The 25,917-nt window shown below is 37.4% G+C and overlaps 1 protein-coding gene across 11 annotated transcripts in view; it reads right to left on the minus strand.

Moving 5' to 3' along the window:
- The window catches only part of Rgs7 (regulator of G protein signaling 7), a 400,387-nt gene that overhangs the window by 101,720 nt on the left and 272,750 nt on the right, over positions 1–25,917 (minus strand). For 10 of the 11 annotated variants that reach the window (XM_029538601.1, XM_021197429.2, XM_021197428.2 and 7 more), the window contains one exon: positions 22,296–22,346. The exons of the other annotated variant lie outside the window; for it this stretch is intronic. In XM_029538601.1, coding sequence (XP_029394461.1) covers positions 22,296–22,346 — 51 coding nt within the window. The remainder of the gene's footprint in view (positions 1–22,295; positions 22,347–25,917) is intronic. 11 annotated transcript variants of the gene reach the window in all.

Raw genomic sequence — 25,917 nt, forward strand, 5'->3', positions numbered from 1 at the left:
CCCTCCCCTCCTCTCCTCTCCCCTCCCCTCCCCTCCTTTGTAAAAGTTGCTGTTGTTATGGTGTCTCTTCACAGCAATATAAACCCTGACTAAGGCAAAAGTGCCCTTTAAAAATAAAGATTTGAATGTATTAAAATCAAGAAGGAAATATGAATCATGTTCATCCAGGTCAAGGTTTTCATATACTAACAAAGAATTATAAAGTGGGGCTCATAACAAACAAGGACAGTATGAATGAGAGATGGCTTTGCATATGGTTTAAAGAGGTTCATTTAACAAGAAGAAAACCATGTAAATGTGTATGCACTTCAGAGTATGGAAGGCAAATTTGATAGAACTAGTGGAGAAGGGAACAAAGCCAGAGTTCCAGTTGGAAACACCCAAATATCTGTACTACTCTGACAGGAAGTGACAGGTCAGCTGGCACAAATGGCAGTAAGAATATCTTGATCTGAAGCTCACTATCAATGGCTTGATTAGAATTGTCTTTCCTCTCATATTCTTTACCCCAAACAGCAGTATTCTAAACTTTACACACAATATTCACCAAGAGAGAGCACATTTGGGTCATAAAGTGCATGTTAACAAATTTAGGAACATGACAGTTATTACAAGCTTATTCTAGAAATCAGTATCAAAAATAGCATTAAAACTTCAAGAATACCTATAAATTAGACAATGTATTTCATTAATAGTATGCAGCCAAAGAAGACAGGCTAATAAACAATTTATTCATTATTTTGAACTAATTTAATACTATCTATTGAAACACTGACTACAGAATAAACACCATATATGGGGATTTATAGCACTAAGTGTATACATTAGAAATGAAGATATGAATCAGATCAGCATGGGAACCTTGAGACAGAAAGAACTTGAAATCTAATACAAGTCAAAATAAACTCAAAACAAATGGCAAACCAGTGAAACAACAAAACCAAACTCCAGTTTTTAGCAAAGTGTCAGCAAAATTCATAAATATCTAGCCTGATAACTAGGAGAGAGAGGAAAACCCCACCCAAATTGCCAGTATCTGATATAAAACAGAGGTCATCATTAATCAGGTATAGCTGCTGTGCTATACACGAGAACCACTGTGAACAACATCACGCCTATAAATTGGACAACTTGATTGAAATGGACCATATATTTAAAGACACTATGAAAACTCACCTGAGGCAAAATGAAAAATTCAATAGTCCCATCTAGGCTAAAGGAATTGAATCAGCAATTAATAACCTCCAAAAGAGAAAGCAATGAATCTAGATGATTTTTTTGATGAATTCTCTCAGTTATTAAAAAAATCCAATTGCTCTATAATGTGTTTTTCAGAATGTTACAAAAGGAATACACCCTATTTTTGTAAAACCAACGTTATTTTAATGCTAAAGCTAGATTAAGACATTAGGAAAAAGAAAAATATCAGACCATTTATTTTTCTTATTGTATTAGAAACAGAAATCTTCAACAAAATAATATGAAATAACATTCAACACTTAAAAAAAAAAACCCTAGTAGGCATCTAGGGTGATAGTCCATTCACTGAAGTGTTTGCCTTGAGGTATGAAGGCCTATGATTAATAACCCAGAACCCAGGTTAAAAAGCTGAGTGAGGGGAACTCCTGTAAGTTTTCCACTAAAGGTACAGAGACCAGCAGATCACTAGGGCTTGCTATTAATCTGCAGAATCCCAGGATGAGAGTCTCTCCTTGCCACACAAAAACCAATGGAGACAGCAACAAAGAAAATTCTATCTTAGGTTGCCTTCTAACTCCTATATTCACACACACATACACACACACACACACACACACACACACACACACAGACACAAAGAGGCATGCACACATGCATGCTTGCACACAAGCACAAGAATTATGTGAGTGGATTGATCACAGGTAGGGAAGTTTAACTCAACACTTTAGAATCTGTTAATGTAATAAACTTTTGTTTACAATAAAATTACCATTTGTAAGCTTGTAAGTTTTGCAATTATATATAATTTCCCATCTTATTTTTTGAAGGTGAATAGAATCTGTGTGCAAGCATGTACATCTGATTCAGGCTGAGTCTTGGCTGTTGGGAACAGCCGTGTGATGACTGTGAACTGCAGCTAGCATCCCACAGCACAGTTTGAATGTATACCTAGTAGTGCAGTATTTAACATATGGAAGTTCCATTTTTAATGTTTTGAGGACTTCTTTTCTGTAGTGGCTATACTAAGCTACATCATTTGTGTGTCATTAACATTGAACATAAGCACAAAAGTTCTCTTAACCAGTAATATGCATTTCACAATGTAAGCACACCCATAGATGTTCTCAAAATGGAAAATGGATAAAACACCTGTTTATTTTTCACCCAGAAGTCTTTGACCCAGCTTTTAAAATCCAGATTAAAAGAAATCTCTGTAGACCTTCAGTTATATTGATGGACATCTGCAGTCCCAGCATTCCATAGGCCAAAGGACTGAAAGTTCAAGTGCTATGTAGGTTACACCAGGAAAGTCTGTCTCAAAATTCCAAGGACTAGGGACATGGCTTTATGGTAGAAAGCTTGTCTAAAGTGAGAAGTTCTGATCAAATCCACATCACGTGTAAGTAAAATAAAAAGCTGCAGTAGACTGATGATGTTAACTGAGAAAACTGGTTGGTTGAAGCTTGCCCATACCTCTCAGATGACAAACCTTGACCTATGCTGCCTTTTGCTGTGGGAATCAGTGTTATCGTTGCTACCCATGCCCTGAAATCCCATTTTAGAAGAAACTAACTGAAATAAATCTTTAAAGTAAGACAACTTAGAAAGCATCACAGCTTGAGATCCAATTATGCAGGGAAAACACAAGGATTTGTATTTCTTATATAAAATGTTATTAAAGGCTTTCAGTCTAATCACAACACAAGAATGGTAGCCCAAGGCCAATTATGAACAAAAGTGGGCTGGAGGCTGGAATCTACTTTACCTGAGCACTTGTCAGAGTTTGGGTTTGAATATGGAGATCTTTGCAATTGGGATAAAAAAAGACCAAATTTATGAATAAGCAGCAATCTATCCCAGAAATTTGTATTCAGATAATAAAACTAATTAATTATTTTAATGACACAGTCTTTGTTGATTCCGGTGGTGAAAGGAACTAAAAACAGTCTATCAAAGTGAGCATATAAATAAAGGTAGCTTGAACAGAATAAGAGCCACGTGGCTGGAAAAAAAATACTGGAAATTAAAGCACTGACTTTTATTTCAGAGAAATTGCATGCATTAGCAGGAAAAGACATTGTAATTGTGAGAACATCTCTCACCAGTGTTTGTTTCTTTTCATCTCTTTTACTCCATTCCCTCTCTTTCAGACAGTACAAACATAGCCTAAATGAATTAAGCAAGGTTGTATCTAAGCACACACCTGCTATACAACAGAAATTATCTATTATAAATCAGAAGTTCACTTAAGCTTTAAGTAGGTGATTTCAAAACTTACTAGCACTATCTTCATGTTTATGATCACTAACTACAAAAGAAACCTCCTGTCAAACTGGTGAGTGCCAAATATACAAGGAAAAGGCTAGCAATTCATTAGGGAATGTTCTACTCATTGGGATACTCTTATGTCTGAATTTGTCACACCCCTTGTGGCATTTGTAATGATGATAGTGGGATACAACTAACAAGACATTTCCCCTTGGTTGCCAGACTACTAAAACCAAGAAGGCAGAGGAGTTTGGATTTCTCCAAGAATCTCTTGGTGGAAAACAGGGAATTCATCCTTCTCTGTTAGACCCAGAGAAGAAACATGTCCTTCAGAAATAGATGTCATACAGTTTGAAAACTTACACACAACTTTGAAGAAGAGACTGGAGTTATGACAGCTCTGGATCAGCAATGGGTAGGACCAGCCTTGGACCAGGAAATCAGTTAAGCATATTTCTTATCCTCTATTAAATCTGTATCTCATGTTAGTGTGCCAAAGCTGCACTTGAGAGGAGGTCTCTGCACCTCTTTATTTCTCATCCCGATGTGGCCACACTGAGTAAATCTTTCTCAGATTTTGTCATTATTTATCTCTTTAATTAGCATATTCATAATATGTGGGCAAGCTTAGCTTGTTAGAATAATACATAGCTCACATTTGCTCCCTAAAAGCTCTAGTCATACCAATTCAACAGTCTTCGTGTTGTCTGCGTACATCATATCTTTAATTGATTATAGTGTCCAAATTTTTGTGTTACTAAAGGTCAGATAACAATACTTTTTCCTGCAAACTTGCCTGCCATCACTTAATTTTCTACTGAGAAAACAGAACACAGTTGACTTTCAACTCTGTCAGTCACTCTTTCCTCAACTAACTCACAAGTGACCTTTGCCTTTAATTGTTTGTCTCTAATTTCACAAGAAGCACAAGGAGTATTTGTCTTTATATCCAAGGGAATTTCATAGAGGATTTTAATGAGAGCATTTGCTCACTTGACAGTGTGATAAACTGTGTCACAAAAGTTCCTTCTGGAAAATTAAATTCTGTCTCCATGAAACTGCAGAGAGAAAGAGAAAGAGAAAAACACAGACACACAGACACATACACACTCAGAAACACAAACACGGGGGGAGAGAGAGAGAGAGAGAGAGAGAGAGAGAGAGAGAGAGAGAGAGAGAGAGAGAGANNNNAGAGAGAGAGAGAGAGAGAGAGAGAGAGAGAGAGAGAGAGAGAGAGAGAGAGAGAGAGATTTTATTGACTATGCTAAATTCCCAAGAATGTGTCCCCATTACACTTTGTCCCTTTCTTTCTCCGAGTTAGTACTTCATGGAAGAGTGCTTTTATTTATCTGTTTCCCTCATTTTGGATTCTCATTTCTTTATTCAGTTCATTATATTCTTGTCTTCTGTCCCCAAAAGTCTAACAAATCTTTTCTCTCAAAGATTACATGACTTCCTAGAAGAAAAATCCTATAGACGTTTCCCTGTAATCCTATCATCTGAGTTATCCTCTTCTTGGATGCTCAGATTTTCTCCACAACTCTCACTACCCTGCATCTTTCCTGCTGGTTCTTCACATTTCCCTTGGATGTCTCCAATGTGATCTGTTTCTTTGCCTTGTTCCTTACTGCTTTTTCTTTGTCAAGTATACATAATTTCAAATGTTTGATTACCCAATGTATAGCCCAGTCATCGTGCATTCAGTTTAAGGGAGAATGAAGGCTCTGATTTACAATTTATTTAATAGATGAAACCAGCAAATAAGTAGATAGCTAACCACAAAATCTAAGAAGAATTTCAACGATGATAAGTTCTATGTGCTCTAGAAAATACAGTAAAGAAATGTTTTTATCTAATCTTGGGAGCTTAGAAAAGTTTCCTAGTAGAGTTGGTATTTAATTCATGTCTTTAAACCTTCACCACCACTGCCACCACTGCCACCACCCCCACCACCATCAACAACACAAGAACAGGACTTACAAAGTAAGAAGTGGTTCCAAACAAGTATAGTAGCATATATATAATTGATGATAATCTCAGTGATTTCAGGAGATCAATGTGGATTACTATGAAAATAAATATGGATTTATTGTAACAGATTTTATGTGTTTGAAATCCAGAACATGATGCATTTATCCTTTAGAAACTTTTAGACTTTGTGGCTATGTGTTCATTCACTTGATGATTTTGCCTATACATTCCCCCAAGGCAGTGGGGGACCAATTAGAGGCATTGAGCTTTGGAAGGGGTATAATTAGATCTTTGTCTTGGAAAGCTATTATTATTATTGCTTCAGAGGTACTGATTTATTGGTATAGAACAAAAGAGGAAGGTACTATTGTCCCATGGTATTTATTAAGAGTTTGGTTGCAGGAATCCCTGAGGACACAGGATTAAAAGGATCTCCAAGTCTCAGACAAAACAGAATAATGTTTGCATGTAAGTTATGCACATCTTCCTAGGTATTCTAAATAATCTCTAAATTTCTCAAACACCTAACAAAATGTAAAGACTATGAATAGTTGACATACTGTTTTTTAAAGAAATAATTTCAAAAGAAATGTCTATATATGTTCAGTACAAATATGATTTTCTTTTTTAAAAAATTTTTATTTTATGTACATTGGTGTTTTGCCTGCATATATGTCTCTGTGAAGTCAGGTCCCCTAGTTCTGGAGTTACAGACAGTTGTGAGCTGCCATGTGGGTGCTGGAATTTGAGCCTGGGTCCTCTAGAAGAACAGCCAGTGCTCTTAACTACTGAGCTATCTCTCCAGCCAAAGGATTTTCTTATAATCATTTTAACCTATAACTTTATACATTCATCTATGGATACAGAACCTTGAATATGTGTGGATGACGGGGTATAAACTACAAATATGTGGTGGTTCTCAGTGAGATGTGACAGGAAGTAGAGAGACTGGTGCTTTGACTGGGGAACCATTTAGACGTAGCATCTATGCTAATTTATTTGAGAATAACATGATGAGGTCAGTTTTAGGATGTTGCATATAAGAAGCCTGTGACACATTCATGTTGAGAGCTGCAGTGGACTGTTGACACTGTCCATTAGAAGCTACAAAGGGAGTAATGGATGCACACTTGTATCAGGAGTCAAACTGAGGAAGTATAGGTGCGGAGAGCTGAAACACAAAGAATTTTTTGTCTAAGTCTCCAAGACCAGGAAAGTGACAACGGTTGCTATAAAGAATAATTATGTATCAGTGAATCAAACCATAGTGCAACAGGCAGTGAGGCAATGTGACCCAAGAAAACCAAATTACAGCAAAGGGTTCACATCCGAACCAAAAGGCATGATGATTGAACTGATTAACAAGAAGACATTAGTGAACATAGCAAATAAAGTTTCACCTTGTAAGGGTGGGATACAAACAATATTCCAATAAACTAAAATATAGAGTGAGATTGTGATTTAAAAATTCTACTGAGTTTATGAAATCAGGAGAGAATAGGAAACTAGCAAGAAAATACCCCAGAATCATATGGGAATGTTTTATAGTGAGAAAGAAATGTAGTGTGGAAGTCAATAAGCAGATCATAGGCTGGTATTGATTATTAAAAGGTAAAATATGAGGGATGGAATAGTAACCTGATGGTGATGTCAAAGAATAAGGTAAGCACAGACAAACTCAACAATGATAGAAAATGGGCAAGGTGGGTGTAGACAGAGGCAGAATATCATTTTCCTGCAGAAGGAGTTAGAATATACAAAGAAATTTTTTTCCTTACCTGCTATTTCCTCCCAAAGTTATAGTCCTGTTTTGACCACAGCAAGAGACTGAACTAAGGGACATATATAACACTTTCAATGATCATTCTCCTGAATAAGCAATAACTTTTACTAGGAAAACACAATGCCAAAAAGTCTTACAACCCTGAGGGGTTGGAAACCATTGGGCTTTAGTAGGAGTAATCTGTAACAGTGAGTGACCATTCAAAACCACTGTACATGATTTCAATAGACAGGCTACCATAGACAGGGTGAACCTGTATTTTACTTCTTACTGAAAGCACTGGGATAATAAGATGGAAGGACATTATTGGCCTCAGTGAGCAGACTTATCTAAATGTTTTGCTATCGGTGTATTGATTTCCCCCTGGCATGTCTTAAGTATTTGAATTGGCACTGTATCTCTGACACATGCAGATACAGGCACATTATATGAGTGCATCAATAACTGGTTAAACATTATGAGGGCCACCTGCAAATATTTTCTCTTTGGTTACAGGTAAGGGAGAGATTTTACATTGTTTATTTTATAGCAGAACAAAGAACTTTTTTATTCTTACATGAGTTATATTTCAATCATTAAAAAGACAACATAGCAAATTTATTTCTAAAGACCGCAGAAAAGAACATTCACTTGTCTAACAAGCACCCTATTAATTTGAAACACTTCACTTTCCAGAGACTTCCTGTGATGTCTTGGCAGGTGTGGGCTAATCCAGAGCCCATTCTCTTCTGCTTGCAACATCTAGATCATCATCAGTTAAAGGACTTAAAGCTAAAAAGAGTCTTGCATTGAGTTTTGCTCCTTACACTTAACTGTCCTGAGAAAATGCTTTCAGCTCTATTATTATTATTATTATTATTATTATTATTATTATTATTATTATTCTGTGTTTGTTTCTTAACTCTTTAAGTATGCCTGTATCTCTAAACCAACATTCTCCCAGATCTCTAATTCCTTCATCATTCATAGACATTAACATTCCACAAAGGCACTGGGTTGAGATGCAAGGAGAATTTCCACATGTTGTATAACATAGCCTAAACAATAGCGATCTATTGCTGTGAACATACATATTCATATACACACATCCCTCTAAGCATGACTTCATTTTGAAACATTACACCTTACTCCCAACTTAATTAATCTCCTCAAACTTCACATACTCAAAGTAAATAATTTAGCAAATTGCCTGCTTCCATATTATGGGGATGCTTGTTCCCTACCCCCAAGCATTAATTAATATTTGGTGGCATTCTTTGGACATTATGTCCCTAAGATCTCCCTAGATTAAGTGGACATGTAATATGAGCACTAATAAAATGAGTATGAAATTTAAGTGCAAAAGAACATTGACATTGGGGTAGCTGCCAAAAGTTCTTCTTCCCAGCGTGAGGAGGGAAAGGTAGGTAGGGCATTGGGGTGGAAAGATGGGGCTGCAGTTGCCAGGCACTTCCTGCTCCACTGTCTGTCCTCATAGCCTTTCTAAAGAGCACAGTGGCACACGCAGGGTGAAATGTCATGATTTCCAGTTAAGGATATTTTAGCTTGTTTTGACTCTAACCTTGGCAAGCTAAGCATCAGATAAAAAGTCGTTTATATTTTCAATAATTTGTTTCTGTTTACAGTACCACACCAGTGACCAAAAATATATCAGGCTGCCACTGGATATCTGTTTGTAAATCAGGCCCATTTGTCAAATTTGGGGAACCAGCTGGGAGCCTGAGAGCACTAATAAAACAAAGATCTAATGTTAATAAAACAAGGTAAAGCAGTGGAAATTTACCTACTGCACAGGGATGAGAAGTTCTCTCTCTCCGGGACTGAACTGTATGCTAGACTGTGCAGCAAATGTCAGGGGAAATGCTGGGCTCTGGATGCATCAACCATCCAGAGACTCCATCTTACTTCCCATCTCCTCCCACATGAGCCAGTCATTCCAGGAGTGCTGACCTAGCCCTTCTCTACGAACACTAGAAAAAAAAAAAGGTGTATTCACAAGTATCACACTTTTTAAGCTAAGAGTAAGAGATCTGACCTTGATTGGTTAAATCATATTTAAGAATACAGAGTGTATATCTGCAGGAAAACAAAATCACGGGGGTTAAAATTAAAGCATGTCATTACTACCATTACTTCCATTGAAATAATATAATTTTAGACCTAAAGATTAATGTCTAACTGAAGAATTTCTTTGTGAGTCTCATGATGACCGTCTTTGGGTTCCCAGAATTCTGCACAATTGTCTTGCTTTATACAATATGTTATACTTTATGCCAACAGGCGTTAGTATTCATTTGTAAAACTCATTTTCCATGAAATAAAGGAAATTTTGTTAAGAGTGTTTTGAAGTATTCTCAGCACTTAGTCACCTCTCTTTGCTCTTATTTAAAGATAAATAGATCATTTGAAACCTATGGGTGATGACCCTGTTTCTTTTCTATAATTAAATATTTTCTGTGTCATGGAGAGCTGTGGACCCAAGGGCTTTCTCTCTGAGGAAAACCTCCAAGGAAAGCTTATACGAGGAATGTGGAAATGTTTCTACTTTGTTGCTCAGTGAAATGTTAAAGATCGAAACCAACGTGTTTTGAATTGTCAATGGTCTCTTTGTTAAATTGGCTAAATTCAACATTTATTGTACATACAATATATATCAGACACTGTACAGAAGACAGAAATAGTTCATCTATTTACAAAGAACGTATTCTAGGGAATGTACTCATGACCTTAGCAAATTCCCTAAATGAAGATAATTATGTACTAGGGGGAAGGGCTGTCTATATCAACAAAGACATTTGCATGTAAAGATGCCTTTGGGGTGCTGAGGCTCAAAACCAGACAGGACTCATTGTAAGAATTGTCTTTTAAAGTAAATGTTCTTGGGAAAAAAATCCTTTGTTTATTATATTATATTATATTATATTATACTATTTATTTATATTTATTACAAATGTTACCCCCTGCCCAGTACCTCCTCTCAGAGTTCTTCACCAATTACTCCTTTCCTTTGCCTCTGAGAGGGTGCTCCCCTATCCATGCACCCACCCCCTTACCTACCCACCTACCCCTACCTCACTGCCTCTTCAGCCTCCCCCCTTCCCTGGGGCAAGACATCACTGGTGAAGACCAACTAAGAGCAGATATACAAATTGAGAACCTGGCTAAGAGTAGGGTAAAGGGAAATTATTTCTCTTGGACCACAACTCACTTTAGCAAAACCTTGATGTTTAGTTTTGAAGCTATTGGTCACTGCCCCCAGATGGAAGAGCCTAAAAGAACACCTGAAGGAATGTTTGTTCATTTCCCAAAGTATCTAGAGTGGATATCTATCGTTCTTTAAGAATTCAAGTTACTTGAATAAACAAAACAAAACAAAACTACATTATAAGGTACTACCTGTAATATCTGACATCTGTCCCTAAGCCTAGGCTGTTTAATCAGTTAAGCAGGTAGTTATCAGGGGGATATGGAAAATACCTAAGGGAATCCTGGTGTTCTCTTAGAGGCCACCTATACATCACTGGTAAAGTTGCCAGTGGCAGCAGGACTAATGGGGGTGGGAGGGCTGTCGTCTACCAGATCTTCAGAAAGGGGACAATCAAATGTCAGGTTTGCTGAAAACCATCCTTGGGGATTCAATACAGTCAATGACATACACAAATCTTCCAAAAAATGGTTTCCATCAAAAGAGCAACGACTGACAGAAAATACATAAACCGCAATCTGAGCATGGCCTCCTGTAAATGAGTTAATCAGAACGTTGCTACGTGGTGAGCTTAATGTTCTCTAATGGGTCTCCCAGCACAGGTGTTAGCAAGCACAGCAGGAAGCAGGAATCCTGAATAATGCAAATGCTTCAATCAACAGAACTCTTGGCAAATTAAAACTCAAACACATGCTCTATGTGGCAGTGATAATTTTTAGACTCATTTTACAAGGGATGAGCGAGCTGCTGTCAAAATAAGTCTGTGTGTGGAAGTTGTGGCCAGGTGATAACGAAGAGTTGGAGATATCTCACAGAAAGCTCTGGAGATCGCAAAGGGCCCGCTAGCACTCTTTGTCATACTTCATAGAGTCGTGTAGCTAGCATTTCACATTGTTCATTGTTGAAACAAAAGGAAAAGCTTCCTGAAATATGACAAAGAGACTATGACAAAAATATGACAAATAGCATTTGTTCTCAGTTCAAACACTTAAGAGAGAAACTCTAAGTCACCTCTCAGGTAATCAAATAAAAGTCCTGCATTCTCTTTAATAAATGACAAAGAAGTCTGGCTCCCGGGTCCTCCCAGATAAAAGAAATGATCACCTAATTCCCCTGCCACTTTCTGATTGGCAAGGCTGAGGAGTGAGCACATCTTCAGATGATGCCCACGTTCGAAGGTCTTACTAGTTTTGTCAAGTTCCATTTACTTTGTCTCCCCTTTATACTTTCCTGGTAAGATTGTGTGTTTAGACCTCTGTGAATGTGGGTTAAGCTTATCAACCGTGGGCCCCTGGGAAGCTGGGAGCCAATGTGGACAATTCAATGTGTGTCTCTTAACTCACCCTATACCATCTTCCAGCCTTCTGCCTGGAGCTCTGTACCTAACTATCATGTTCACACAGAAGGGAACTACATTGCACTTTCAAGGTATATACACAGCTCTGGTCCTTTGAGTAGACCCATTGAGGTGAAGACAGCAGTTCTCTGAGGCCAGTAGAATCATTGACCCACAGCCCTGCTGTGACACTGATGTGTACTGGAAAATGGTAAAGAGACTGAATTTTATGCATTTCTACAACATTAAAGAGAAAGGACAGTAACCAGGGAAAGCCAGGATACGTTACTTAGCTTGATTACAGTCATCATTTCACAATGTATCTCAAAGCATCAACTTGTCACCTTTGAATGTATAATTTTTAAAAAAAATTCTACCTTAAAATAGTGTAAAAATTAATCCTACTAAAATTATTTATGTTTTGTAATTTTTCTGTCAATGAATATACAAAGTGTTATATAAAAAGGATATGAATGTTTCAAAATATTAACAATGCAGAAAATTAAGGAGAAAGCAAAGAAGTCAACTAGTGACAGGGGAACTAAACAATATAATCAGACAGTTTTACATTTTTCCAATTGGTCTGAGGAATAATTTTTTACATCTTCTAGAAGACAATGAAGAACTATCAGTCTATACTACCATGGGAAGTATTTCTAAGTGAAGTCAGACTTCTATTTAACAGTTCATTAGATATAGTACCAATGTGCAAGTTCTACAACAGAAAAGACAGAAATTCTAATTAGGTTTTCCACACCCTTGGAGGTGTCCCTAATTGCTACCAAATCCAATAAGCAATACATACACAAACTCATAAGATAAATACAAAGAACATTACAATACTCTAGCCAGGCAATTGGGGATAATAGACTGTAGTGGTTTAAGTACGATTGGCTCATATATTTGAATGCTTAGTCACCTTAGAATAGAACTATTTAAGAAGGATTTAAGATGTGACCTTGTTGTGGCTTTGTTGGAGGAAGTCAGTCACTGCCCATGAACTTTGAGGTTTCAAAATTCCATGCCAGGCTCAATCCCCAGTCTCTGTGTTTCTATGTCTTCCTATCTATCCATTTTTAGCTTTCTGTCTATCTATCTATCTATCTATCTATCTATCTATCTATCTATCTATCTATCTATTTATCTATCTCTGTGTCTCTATGCATCCCCAACCCCCTCCTGTACATCAGGATGCAGTTCTCAACTACTTCTCTAGCAACATGCTTCCCTGTATGCCTGCATGCTTCCAGCTATGATGATAATGAACTAAACTTCTGAAATTTTAAGCAAGCCCCAATGAAATGCTTCTCTCGTAGTAGTTGCTTTGTATCTCTTTATAACAATAAAACTATGACTATGACATGGGGACTCCAAACCAGAATAGGGATGCTTGTAGGATAGCTCAACACCCGTTGAGACACAAACAAGTACACTATGTGGTCCTTACCATCAGTGGCCTGAATCAATCCCTGCCATATACCCAGATGTCTTCCTTGATTTCTTGTCCATATGTTATTATTTATTTACTGAAACATGGTCTCTCTATGGACAGAATGCTGGATGTTTCAGCTAGAGTGTCTGGACAGCAACCCCCAGGACCTACACCAGTGTTTACACACCAGGTCTGGGGTTCTACCCTGCTGGGATTCTAAATCCAGTTCCTCATGCTTGCACAGTCAGCATTTTTTAACACTGAGCCATCTTCCCTGAACCAAATGCTTATATTCTGAAAAATAAATATCTTCTGTTTTAAATATTGGCTCTTTCCCTTATTATCTGTATGACATGTCACAATGGGTTTTGATTTTTAGTTGTTTAGAACAAGGATAATTAGGTGAGTTGATGTAAACAGAGGTTATCAGTCCCACTAAGAAGGGAAGTAGACCAATGTAAATGCAAATGCTAAGTACAGGAATAAAGGGAAGGGTGAAAAAGAATTTAATAAGGTGAAGTTTCTGACAGAATTTGGCCATGTTGGGCTGTACCAGGTCATCATTTATTAGACTGGCAGATAGTATATGCAGACAAAATTACAGGCATTACTTCCTCCTTATCATATCTTTCTAAGGAACAATGGAAAAGGGAAAGAAAAAAGTAAGTAAGCAAGTAGGCAAACAAGAGAGAAAGAAAGAAAGAAAGAAACAAACAAACAAACAAACAAATAAATAGACAAAAGGCAGAAAGAAAGAAAGAAAGAAAGAAAGAAAGAAAGAAAGAAAGAAAGAAAGGAAGGAAGGAAGGAAGGAAGGAAGAAAGGAAGGAAGGAAGGAGGAAAGAAAGAAGGAAGGAAGGAAAGAAGGAAAGAAAGAAGGAAGGAAGGAAAGAAGGAAAGAAAGAAGGGAAGAAAGAAAGAAAGGAAGAAAGAAAGAGAAAGGGAGAGAGAAAGAAAGAAAAAAGGAAAAAAAGAAAAGACAGAAGAAGGGAAGGAAGGAAGGAGAAAAGGAAAGGAAAAAAGAAATCCTAGTGGTATTAAATATATGGTAAAATGATCTTTTAAAACTTAGGGAACATTATAGACTAAATATCAGTTCCCCTTCCCTCTGAGATGTTAAAACCTAGCCCTCAATGGGACAGTTCTTAGAGATGGAGATGGTTGAGACAGTTAGTAACAAGACTGATCCTCATACAGTAGACTAATGTACTTTTAAGAGGTTCCTCTTCTTCACCTTCCTCCAGGGGAACCCATACAGAGTCAAAACTATCTGTGAACAAGAAAGTGGACACTCATAAGACACCAGATATGCCAGTGTCCTGATCTTGGACTTGTCACCTTCCTTAACCATGAAAACTGAATACAACTACTGATTAAGCCAATGTATTACTTTGAACTATTTGAGCTGAATGGATAAAGATGAGTGTCAACTGAATATTTTTTTTTTAAAAAAAGGAATTGCTTCTTCAAAGGAAGGCAATAATATGCTGAAAATAAAAACACAAAAGAAACTCTGGTCCTTGCATATCTCACATGGAATAAATAGATCAAAATATAAGATTCCCAGTATACCAGAAGCTCTCTGACTTTAGGAGTAGGAACATACATTAAGAGCAGTTGTAGTAGGTGATATTGCCATCTTAACAGGATACAGAACAACATGGAAAACAAGCCTGTAGGCATACCTGTGAAGGATTATTTATATTATGTTAGCCTCTTGGAATGTCTGAGAGGAATTATCTTGATCAGATCAACTGAGGATCAACCATCCTAAAGAGGGTGACTACACTTTGGACTTAGGTCCTAGATGAAGGAAAAAGGTAGAAGCTTATTGAAATGGAAAAGTCACCTCTCCTGACTATGGATGCAATATGACCAGTTGCTTTATGCTTTTGCTGCCTTTCCTTCTCCACCATGATAAACTGTATTCATCAACTTCATCAACAGTTGATTAAAACCAAACCTTCCTTCATGAAGTATACATTTTGTCAGGGTATTTTATCATAACAACAGAAGTAGTCAACACAAGCAGACATTCAAAGATATAAGGACATTGATAGATTTTTTTTTTCTTGAAGCAATACTCATAGCATAAAATGTGTGCACCTTTTCATGAGAGGCCTCTGGGTAATACATATTATCTTGAAATTAGTTCTAACATTGTTGCTAGAAGTGTATGTGAAGTCTCTGATCCAGGACATCCAGCATCAATATTAAATGATGCCTTGCAAACCCAGAATGCTTGCATGTACTGGTCTCCACATTAATAAAGGGATCATTTTAATTTGTTACAGATTAGCATGATAGCTTGCAGAATGAACAATAAGAAAATATTTTTATGAGTCCATGAGGATTTGGGTAATTATTTGCAAGGTGTTTTAAATGCTGTTACTAGGCAAGGTTATCATTGAAAACAAATTGAATGTATACAGAAAAGACTTTTTTATTTACTGTAAAACACAGTAGTGCAAAAAATGGCTCTAAGTATTATGTCTACTTCAGAAGGATCAAGTTAATACAAAAAGGAAAAAAAACCTACTGTGTCATAAGTTATCTTGTCAGGCAAGTCTGTGTCTCTCTCACAGTAGCCACCACTTAAGAAAAAGTAATATCCAGATTAGAAATTAGTATTCAACAAGTTGAAGATGTATTGGAGAGAGGCTGAGATACTAAGGTTTTGCTTCATGATATTGTGCAAATTTGAACTTCACATTTTTCTCTGTTTATTTTCCAACTGTAAAATTATAAAACATTCATCTGCTATTTCATAATACTGATGTGATAATCAAAAGAAATAACCCATTTAAATGGTTCATAAAGGCATAAAATGTCTATTAAATCCAAATATCATCAAGAGAAACAGACGTTACCTCTTTGCCAAGCTTCCATGAGGCCAGGCTCCCATGAGCCCAGGCTCCAAGGGCTGAGATTTCAAGAGCAGTCTAACTAGATCCATTGGTTATGTAGAATAGAGAGTCCATTGATAGTGGACTTTCATCAAGTGAATTAAAAGCATTTAGAATGCTTTCCTCAGAGAACTGCAGGCTTTGGAATGCAGACCTACTCTGTAATGGTGGATGTGACAAGATGATTTAATTCATTCAATGACAGTCTAATTACTAAACCAGCTGCTAATATATGATTTATACTTTTGGTTGATTTTCAAATTTTGACATTTTTATTGTAGTTTCATAGAAGATAATTCTTCTGAAAGAGCTTCCTATTACTTTTGTTTATTTGTGTTTGGGGGGGGGGGTGTGGAGTGTGTGCCATACTGCACCTCTCAGGAGGTAGAGGGCAATGCACAGGAGTTATTTCTCTTGCTCTACCTTGTAGGGACTGAGGATTTAGACTCTTATCATTAGCAACAGCCTTTATCCACTGAGCCAGGGGGCTGTTCTATGTTTTGTGGCTATTTTGAATTAAGCTATTACTTTGTACAACTTTATGTTTACACCGAGTCTTATTTTCTGTCTTTATTTCAAGCTTTGCATAAAAGCACCAGGTTTAGTTAGTTGATGAGCTTAGTGTTTTTTAATTCTGCCCTTTCCTGTTTTACTTAAGAGAACAAAGCCTGAATCACAGTTGAAAATATACTTGATAACATTCAAGCCAACTCCCATTGTTAACAAAATATCAGCTGATTGTTGAAAACTAATTGACTCTAAGGCTTTAATTTAACCACTAGAGAAAGTAGATGCCGTCCACCAAGATATCTGCTCAAATTAAGTGATAAGAGCAACACATGTGAAATAAAGAGANAGAGAGAGAGAGAGAGAGAGAGAGAGAGAGAGAGAGAGAGAGAGAGAGAGAGAATCAACAAACAGATGGAGTGGTGACAACTGGCAATATTCCTGAAGTTCATGGGGGGAAAAAAAAACTGAATGGGAACTGAAGATTCCAAAGCACTGGTTATGTTTGAAGGCAACTATCACATGGCACAAAAGAATTCAATTCAGACAAATGTCTTTGCAGAAAGATAAAAAGAACAAATGCAACTTAAGAACGAAATCAATATTCTGGCCAGTTTCTACACCGATTCGTTGGAGCCTCACAAAGCAGAGTAGTAAAGCATTGTTAACACAGGAGGGCAGTTAGAGACAGTAACACACTCAAGACCACTGAGCAGCTACTATGTGAATCCCCACGACTCCCTGTGTGCAAAGTTCAGGAATAGCTTCTATGTCGCAGGCCTCACAAAGAAGACAAGAATCTCAAAACATACAGTATGGATGATGGAGAGCCATGAGAAGGAGCAGTTAGGCACCACTAAAGGAATACAGCACCTGAGGGCACTTTGCTACTGCTGATAGAAGCCCATTTTAGATCCTAGCTGCTCAGGATCACTGGTGTCCTGCAATAAGCTTTTGATAGGTTGTGGGAAACAGATGTTGCAAACCTAACCCAGAAGTGCTGTAATATTTACCACAGTGTGTGTGTGTGGTGGGGGGGTGGATTTAAGGAGCAGAGTAAGTACAGATGTCGGCTTCTGTGTTCATAGTTTGCTTTCCTGCATGAGATAATAATGAAAGGAACATGAGTGGGAATCCCCATTATGATTGAGAACATGATGAGGAAGCAGGGCTAGCAGGCAGCAGGGTGAGAGAAACACTACCTAGCTGGCAGCCCAGCAAATGCATGTACCAAAAAATCCGAGAGCACGGCCCATCCAGCTGGCTACAGAGTTTTACAGAGCAAAGCAGAACACAGTCAAGCCAACTCAGGAGGTGACCAGAGGATTTCCGAAATCATAAGCTGAGTTAGATGTGTACTCACTCTGAAACTTTGATTGAGGTGCTTTATCATAGAGCCAAAAAAAAAAAAAAAAAAAAAAAAAAAAAAAAAAAAAAAAAAAAAAAAAAAAACCCTGAAGCAAAAATAAAACCTAATGAACATTAAAGAATGATTTTAAGCAATTAAGGAAATAAGCAAAATTTATTATATTTAAGAGAAAAATCTGCTCTGTTTTCCACAAGATACCTGGTGACCCAGAAGACAAATAATGTAAGAGGAATCCTGTGGGCTGTCCTAGAGGGAGAGCTTCAGCGAACCCTGGACTTTGAAATGGTAAGGAAGTAGGAGTACCTTCCTTCTTTTACTTAAGGATACAATATAAAAGGAAATGGGGTAGATTTTAGGGAGTGCAGCCTACACTTCCTGTGCCAGGCCGTCTGTTGCTATGCTCCCACACAGATCCTGGCTACAGTGCAGTTGTCAGTACACAGGAAAGACCTCTGCTGATATGGAGAAGTAACAGTAACAGAGCAAGGATTGGTCCACCAACTGGACACAGCAGTAATAGACGTGGAACACCTCAGAGGATGCTATGATAGCCAGTTCTTATTGATGTTAGACCAGTCACTGAACAGAAGATCTCATGCATTCAACAGCAAAGACTTCACTCTAAGACTAAATGGGAACACAAGAGGCAGGTGCGAGAATAAGTCTTGGATCTGCGCTGAGTTGTGTTGAGTTCCGCCCCCTCCCCACCCCTAGCCAAAAAGACTCAAATGGGGGTTGAATAAAGTACAAGGCACCAGTCATGGAGAGACCAGCAAGAATGCCACAAACACTACATTTATGGGAATTCTTGGGCTTATGTTACTTAGCAACAGTGTGTGTGTGTGGATGGATAAGAGACAGGACCTGGGGCTGGTGAGATGGCTCAGTGGGTAAGAGCACCTGACTGCTCTTCGGAAGGTCCAGAGTTCAAATCCCAGCAACCATATGGTGGCTCATAACCACCGGTAACATCTGACACCCTCTTCTGGAGTGTCTGAAGACAGCTACAGTGTACTTACATATAATAAATAAATAAATCTTAAAAAAAGAAAAGAGAGTGACTGGACCTAACACCACAATCTGACTGGTTATTATATCTTGTTATAGAGTTTAAAGGCATCATGAGAGACTGAAACAAAACCAGTGAAAAAGAAGGATGTAGAATGCTTTGAATCAATCTCCCATTCAAGAGAGGAGAAGCTTTCCCTTATCTTACAGTGAGAATTCGAAAATATTTGTTAAATGAACCAAAGTGTGAATAAGTCAACAAAGATAGTGATCTTCTTATAATACTTGCATGCAGTTCCTATAATGATATTATTCAATTAGACCAAAGCGTAGAAGAAATCCAACACATTAGACAAATCTGGTATGTTTGTGTGGTCTTTTTGGAGAGAACACTCCTTTCCCATGGGCTCATATATTTGTATGATTGGTCTCTAAGTAGTAGAACTGTTTTGGGAAAAATTAGGAGGTATGGCCTTTTTAAAGAAGGTATGTCACTGAGATTTGAAAAACCCATGCTAGCTCCAGTAAAAATGTTCTATTTCCCTCCAATGTATAGATAAGATAGAAGCTCTCAACTACTGTTCCAGTGCCATATCTGCCTGCTGCTGCCAGGTTCCCTACCATGATGGTCACGAACTCAAACTTGGAAACTGTAAACAAGCCCCCGAAGAAATACTTTGGTTTATAAGTCATCTTAGCTATGGTGTCTCTTCACAGCAATACAAAAGTAATTAAGATAGTTTGTCTGATGGCTGGCATAGGTGGCCCCCATTGATTCACGTGTTGAAATGCTTGGCCCACAGATAGTGTCACTATTAGGAGGTGGGGCCTTGTTAGAGTAGGTGGGGCCTTGTTAGAGTAGGTGTGGTCTTGTTGGAGGAATTGTGTCGCTTTGGAGGTCTCCTATGCTCAAGCTATGCCCACTCACAAAGTCTCCTTCGGCTGCCTTTGATCCAGGTATAGAACTCTCAGCTCCCTCTCCAGCCCCAGGTCTGCCTGGACACCAGCATGCTTCCTGCCATGATGATGATGCACTACAGTTCTGAAACTGTAAGTCAGCTCCAATTAACTATTTCCCTTTAATAAAGTTGCCTTGGTCTTGGTATCTCTTCACAGCAATAAAATCCAATTTTCTTTCTGGTCATGGAGTGTCATCCCACAGTAAAACTCAAACTAAGACAGTTTGTATTCTATATATGTACATAATGTATATATGTAATGTCAATATGACTAAGAATGATCTCAACTTCTGAGTAAAAGATTATGAAGCTGTATTTCTTTTAAAGAACCAGTATACTGTGCCTCTGTGTCTAATGATACTAAATTGCTATGATGGAAATGAAAGGTACTTAGGCTTTGCTTATCAAAATGGTGAGTATTAATGTGCAAACAATGTGTATGCCTATGTTTTGGATAAGTCCTGAAGACCATGAAACTTACATTGCTCCACATGGGCCATTAGATCCACAATTGGCCTTATTTTTTTTTCAGCTGTTTTTCTCAAAAACCTTATTTCAACAAGTTACTGACATTTATGGTTTCAGATTTTCCAGTAAGGTTATCAAACAACATTTTGCTATCAGTTAGAACACTAGCCAGGCAGGAACCTGACATGGGATTCTCGCTCATTTTTAAACTGATTCAGGACATTGTTGAGGTCCAAAATAGAATAGACATTATAATAACAACATCATCTACCTTCTAAACAGCTCCAAATGTGAGTCCATCATAGTAACTTTCCTAATGTCATCTGTAAGAGCAGAGTAGTTACCAGAGATATTTTGTGTGCAATGTTATACCATTGCATTTTATATTTTAAAACCTAACACAGAGGCTTATGCTCTGTATACGGTAAAGTTTTTCATTCAAATAACAAACCCACAAGTTAAAAACCAATTTTTGCTTCTCATAATATAGCTAAAATGCGTGGGCTTCATGGTGAATTTCAAGTAAGGATGGACTACAGGGTACATTATACACCAAAATTTTTAAAAGAGAAACTACTAAATCACTATTGAAAAATATTCTTCGCATTTTTTAATGCTTTGATCTATATTATCTGTATGATTGATAGTTGGTTGCAAATAAGTAGCACATTTAGGAACGGCTATAGTTGTGCGAATATGGAACATCACATAAAACCGAATCATGAACTTGACAAAAGCATGATCTCCTTTCATTGTAAGTACTTACTCTCCCATTTAATGACAATGCAGTGCTATATAATAGCTGCGTCGTTCACTGATTAACACCTTTGGAAGTGTATTCAAAGCTTATGTATCAGATGAGCAAAGGTACATATAGATTGATTTATGCAGAATTATGCTACATTTTTCGATGGCGTAGTTTCATTAAATTATTCCAAAGTAAGTGGCATTATCTCCACAATGTATCAAGTTTAAATAATTCAAATGTGGCAATCTGGAGCATGGGAACAGAAGATATAATACTTCCGTGCTAGACAGTAGGTGGAGGCTGGTCCATGTCAGTGTATGCCCACTCTGCCCTCCACCATGCCATCCCTCCCCTGAAAGGAAATTGCAGCTGAAATCACAGCTCCTTAGAAGCTGTTGGATTGTCAGCTTCTCCTCTTAGAAGCAGACTCATTTGTATTTCAGTGGCATAAACAGTTGGCCACACATGAAAGGCTTTCACATATTTTCAAAAGTCACCAAATGCCTCGTATGTGTAGGGGTTTCTTCCAGGAAACACAAAATGTAAGCTGGTAAGACTGGTTTCACACTTGGGAATTTAGAGCTCTGTTTCAGAACTGACCATGTCTACCAGAGTAAATGTGTTCAGAATTTTAGTGAGAATATGAAACACACACACACACACACACACACACACACACACACAAACTCACACACAAATCAGTATTACAAAAAACAAATTGTTTTTAAATCTCATTCAAAAATAGAGCTAAGGAAAAATGATAAATTACTGAGATTCACTTTAAAGTGTCCTAAAGGAATATTTCATTATTTCATTTGCTATAAATTACATGTATAATTGTTTATTGATATATAGCCAAAAATCTATTCAAAAATCACAAGTAACCATAATTAATATAAAATGGATTATTATATATGTGAATATTATATATGTGGAGCAAATTATACAAGTATATATAATGTTAGTTGAATGTATGTTGACTTTGTATAAATGCTAACCATACAGTTAATGTTTAATTATGTTCATTATCATGAGGTTTGCTTGACTATTACTTTAAATTGCCTTGAGAAAAACATGTTTATCAAGACCACAAAGAAAAATATAAAGTCTAGCAATGGGAAAATGATTTATTTACCTGGATCTTCTATAGTTAAGTTCTTTATTAACCACTGAACAATGTCTGACCCTAGAAAAAGAAAAACACAAATAGATGTGAACCTTTTGTTTATGCATTTAACATTAAGAACGCTCCACTTTGGATTCTCATTTCAGTAAAAACTCTTTTAATCATTGCAATAAGCTGTGAAGGATCATTCACAGATAAAGTACCCAAAATGCCACTGTGAATACATTTCTCTAGTGAGCCAAGATGCAAGATAGAAAATTATTAAATATGATTTGTCATTAATGGTACATATATACATATATTATGATTTCATTGATTTAAACGCTTAAATCATTAAGTTTATTGGATGCGATTTTTCAGGTATAAATCTTACTATGGCATGAGTACAATTTTCCAAAAGATTCCCTTCCCCATTTCTGATTGTCCTTATCTTGTCCTTGTATTATGTCAATCCAGGCCTAGAATGTCTTTGGATCTTTAGTATGCCTTGCAGGTGATAGGCCCCTGTGACATTATAGTGCTATTCTTTCTGATTACATGCAGTGTGTTCATTTCCAAGAGCCTCAAGATTCATGGGTACCAGAGAACTTCCCTTGACCCTCCCCTTTGTTTTCTCAGGTACAACAGCCACCAGAGCTTATCTCAGAAATATCTGACTCCTTTATCTGAGTATGGACAAAGCAGTCACAGATCTGTAATCAAATCCTTAAGGAATATTCCTACAAGGAGAACATGGCCACAGAATCAACTAAGCAAGATTCATAGGGGCTCACAGAAACTTTAGTGGCAGTCATGGAGGCTGTATGGGTCTGCACTAGGTCCTTAGCACATACAAGGTGATTGTTTAGCTTGGTCTTCTTGTGGAACTCATAGCTGTGGGAATGGGCAGCACTGCTGTCTTTTCCCAGTTTCAAGACCCTTTTCCTCCTACTGGATTGCCTTGCCCAGCCTTGATAGGAGGGTTTGTGCCTAGCCTTATTGCATTTTGCTATGCCACATTTGGTTGATATCCCTAGGAGACATTCTCTTTTCTGAAGAAAATAAAGGAAGATGAGTGGATCTTGGGGTGTGTGTGTGTGTGTGTGTGTGTGTGTGTGTGTGTGTGTGTGTGTAGGGACTGGAAGGAGTGGAGGGACAAGAGGCTGGGGTTGGGATTATTGTATGAGAAGAAAAAAGTAGTTCTCAAAGCAGAGATTGAAATTCATCTTTGACTGATATACAGTGCCTGCACACAAGTGAGGAGTTCATAAATCTAAGTAAACCAGGTCCCTGCTTCCTAACAAGAAATGAGAAAGTATCTCTTGTTGGCTACAAAGTCCCCAAAATTCATCATGCAATCTTTTTATATGGCACAGATGGAGACTTATTTTACAGTTTGGTTATACGATCAAACTAGGTTTTAAAGAAAGACAGTTGTCTTTCACCTGCTCAAACGGAGAGCAAAGAATCATCTTTAACTGATAGGTGAACATCACACATTCCATAATACATTAATACAGAAATATTTATTACATCTGTAAACTTCATGTTCACAGGAAAAAAAAAATCAGCCAAAAGGGCAGCCCTGACAAGATTCACCCTCTGGATGCTTAGATGCTAAGTCTTACTTTTCCAGCTTCCTGCCTAAATCTACATAAGACTATATCAATGTTTTCTTCTCTAAAGACTTGCTTCCAGGACAGCTTCAAAACAGCTAGCTCACCTGATCCAGCCTTTCAGATGGTTCCAGTCGGGACTTCATTTAAGCCTGCACTTTCTCAGTCTACAGATACCGGGCACCAAATGCTACAGCCATCTTTCTGAAGACACCCATTTTTTCTAATTTTCTTGCCCCCTCCCCCAAAGGATGTCAGAAATCAACAGAAAACAATGATAAGAAAACTATGCCTCAGGCACAAGAGATGGGGTGGCTGATTTTTGGACTTTGAAGGTGTGTTGGATGGTCGTAGTCTTTTAATAGAAGCTGGTTAAAAATAGTTATTGTCTTGAACAGGGATAAAGAAAAATTTAAGAACTTAGACTCAAGGATTTCTTTATTTCTTTCTTTCCTTTTTTTTTTCTTTCTTAAGGAAGGGGATTGAGGAGAAAGAGGGGAAATTACATGAATATTATAGGAATAGTAAGAAAAAACAGGAGGTAGATTATTGACTCTAGTCTTAAACTGAAAAACATTTTATAGCCACTTACATTGATAGAGATCTTAGTATTTTGACACAAAATTGAGGTTATATTTTGTTACATTCATACAGAATTTTGTATATTGATATAAAAAAATAAGATTATTTTTGATACATTGGTATAGTTTATTGTGTATTGATACAAATTTAAGATTATTTTTGATACACATTATGTGTGTATGTTTTCAATGTTTATTTGAGGCATTGTACTTATATAATTTTTAAATATGCAACATAAATTTATAGTCCTCCTGAAAGTTGCTATACCAAACCATATGGGACGACTAAAAATGGAGGCGTTAGAGAAAGGACTGAAGGAGCTGAAGGAGTTTGCAACCCCATAGAAGAACAACAATATCAACCAACTCGATCCCCCCCAGAGATGCCAGGGACTAAACTACCAACCGAAGAGTACACATGGAGGGACTCACGGCTCCAGCCGCATATGTAGCAGAGGATGGCCTTGTCTGCTATCAATGGGTGGAGAGGCCATTGGACCTGTGATGGATTGATACCCCAGTGTAGGGGAATGCCAGGGTGGTGATGTGGGAGTGGGTGGGAGGGTAGGGGGGCACCCTCATAGAAGCAGGGGGGAGGGGAATGGGATGGGGGTTTCTGGAGGGGAAACTGGAAAAGGGGATAACAATTGAAATGTAAATAAATAAAATATCCAATAAAAATTAATTTAAAAGTGGAAGTTATGAACTATAAGGGCTGGTTAAGAAAAACAATAATCAGACAAATTCATGGTAATGTCACATACTAGTCTAGATCACAGAAATATGAATTCTGGGTTAAACAGATAATAGGTCGTTGGAAAAAGGCAAAATTTGCTTGTTCAAATATGCTATGAATAGATAGATGATCTTCAAAAACCTCAGAGACCCACAGAATATGACATTTAAAGATACCCTTATTAATTTAAAACTTTTTAAACATTGAGACAAGTCAACTCCTGGCAGTACCCCACTTGACTTGGAAGAAGATGAACACTAAAGGACCTCCATTTGGAGATAGCATCATTTATGGTGAGCTAGCCACTGAACAAAAATGCCCTAACTTCATCTGCTGACAGAATGTTGTCAAGAAAGGACAAATGGATACAGGGAAGTTGACTGCCAAGCTCTGCCAACACAGGGTAAGCAAATCCTTCACAATCCCTGCTTCACAAAAAGTCTGTCAGATAGGCTCAATCAGAAGGCTGGCTATGATACGCCAATATTTTTTAGAATATTGGGGACTATCAAGGGAGCCAGTTGTTTTTGTCATTTCTATAATTTTTGGAAACTGCGTCCCTTCACTTCCTGTATAATCAAGTAATATTTTTCCTTCTCTAGTCTCTGATGAGGTTGAAGACTAAATAGTAGTCTTACTCAAATCTTAAGTTGTTTAAAATTATGAAGATATTCTAGGTCTAAGAAGATGTTTTCAAGTTGATAATGAAAGTTAGGATA

Source organism: Mus pahari, chromosome 5 (assembly GCF_900095145.1).
Source record: "Mus pahari chromosome 5, PAHARI_EIJ_v1.1, whole genome shotgun sequence".
Lineage (NCBI taxonomy): Eukaryota > Metazoa > Chordata > Mammalia > Rodentia > Muridae > Mus > Mus pahari.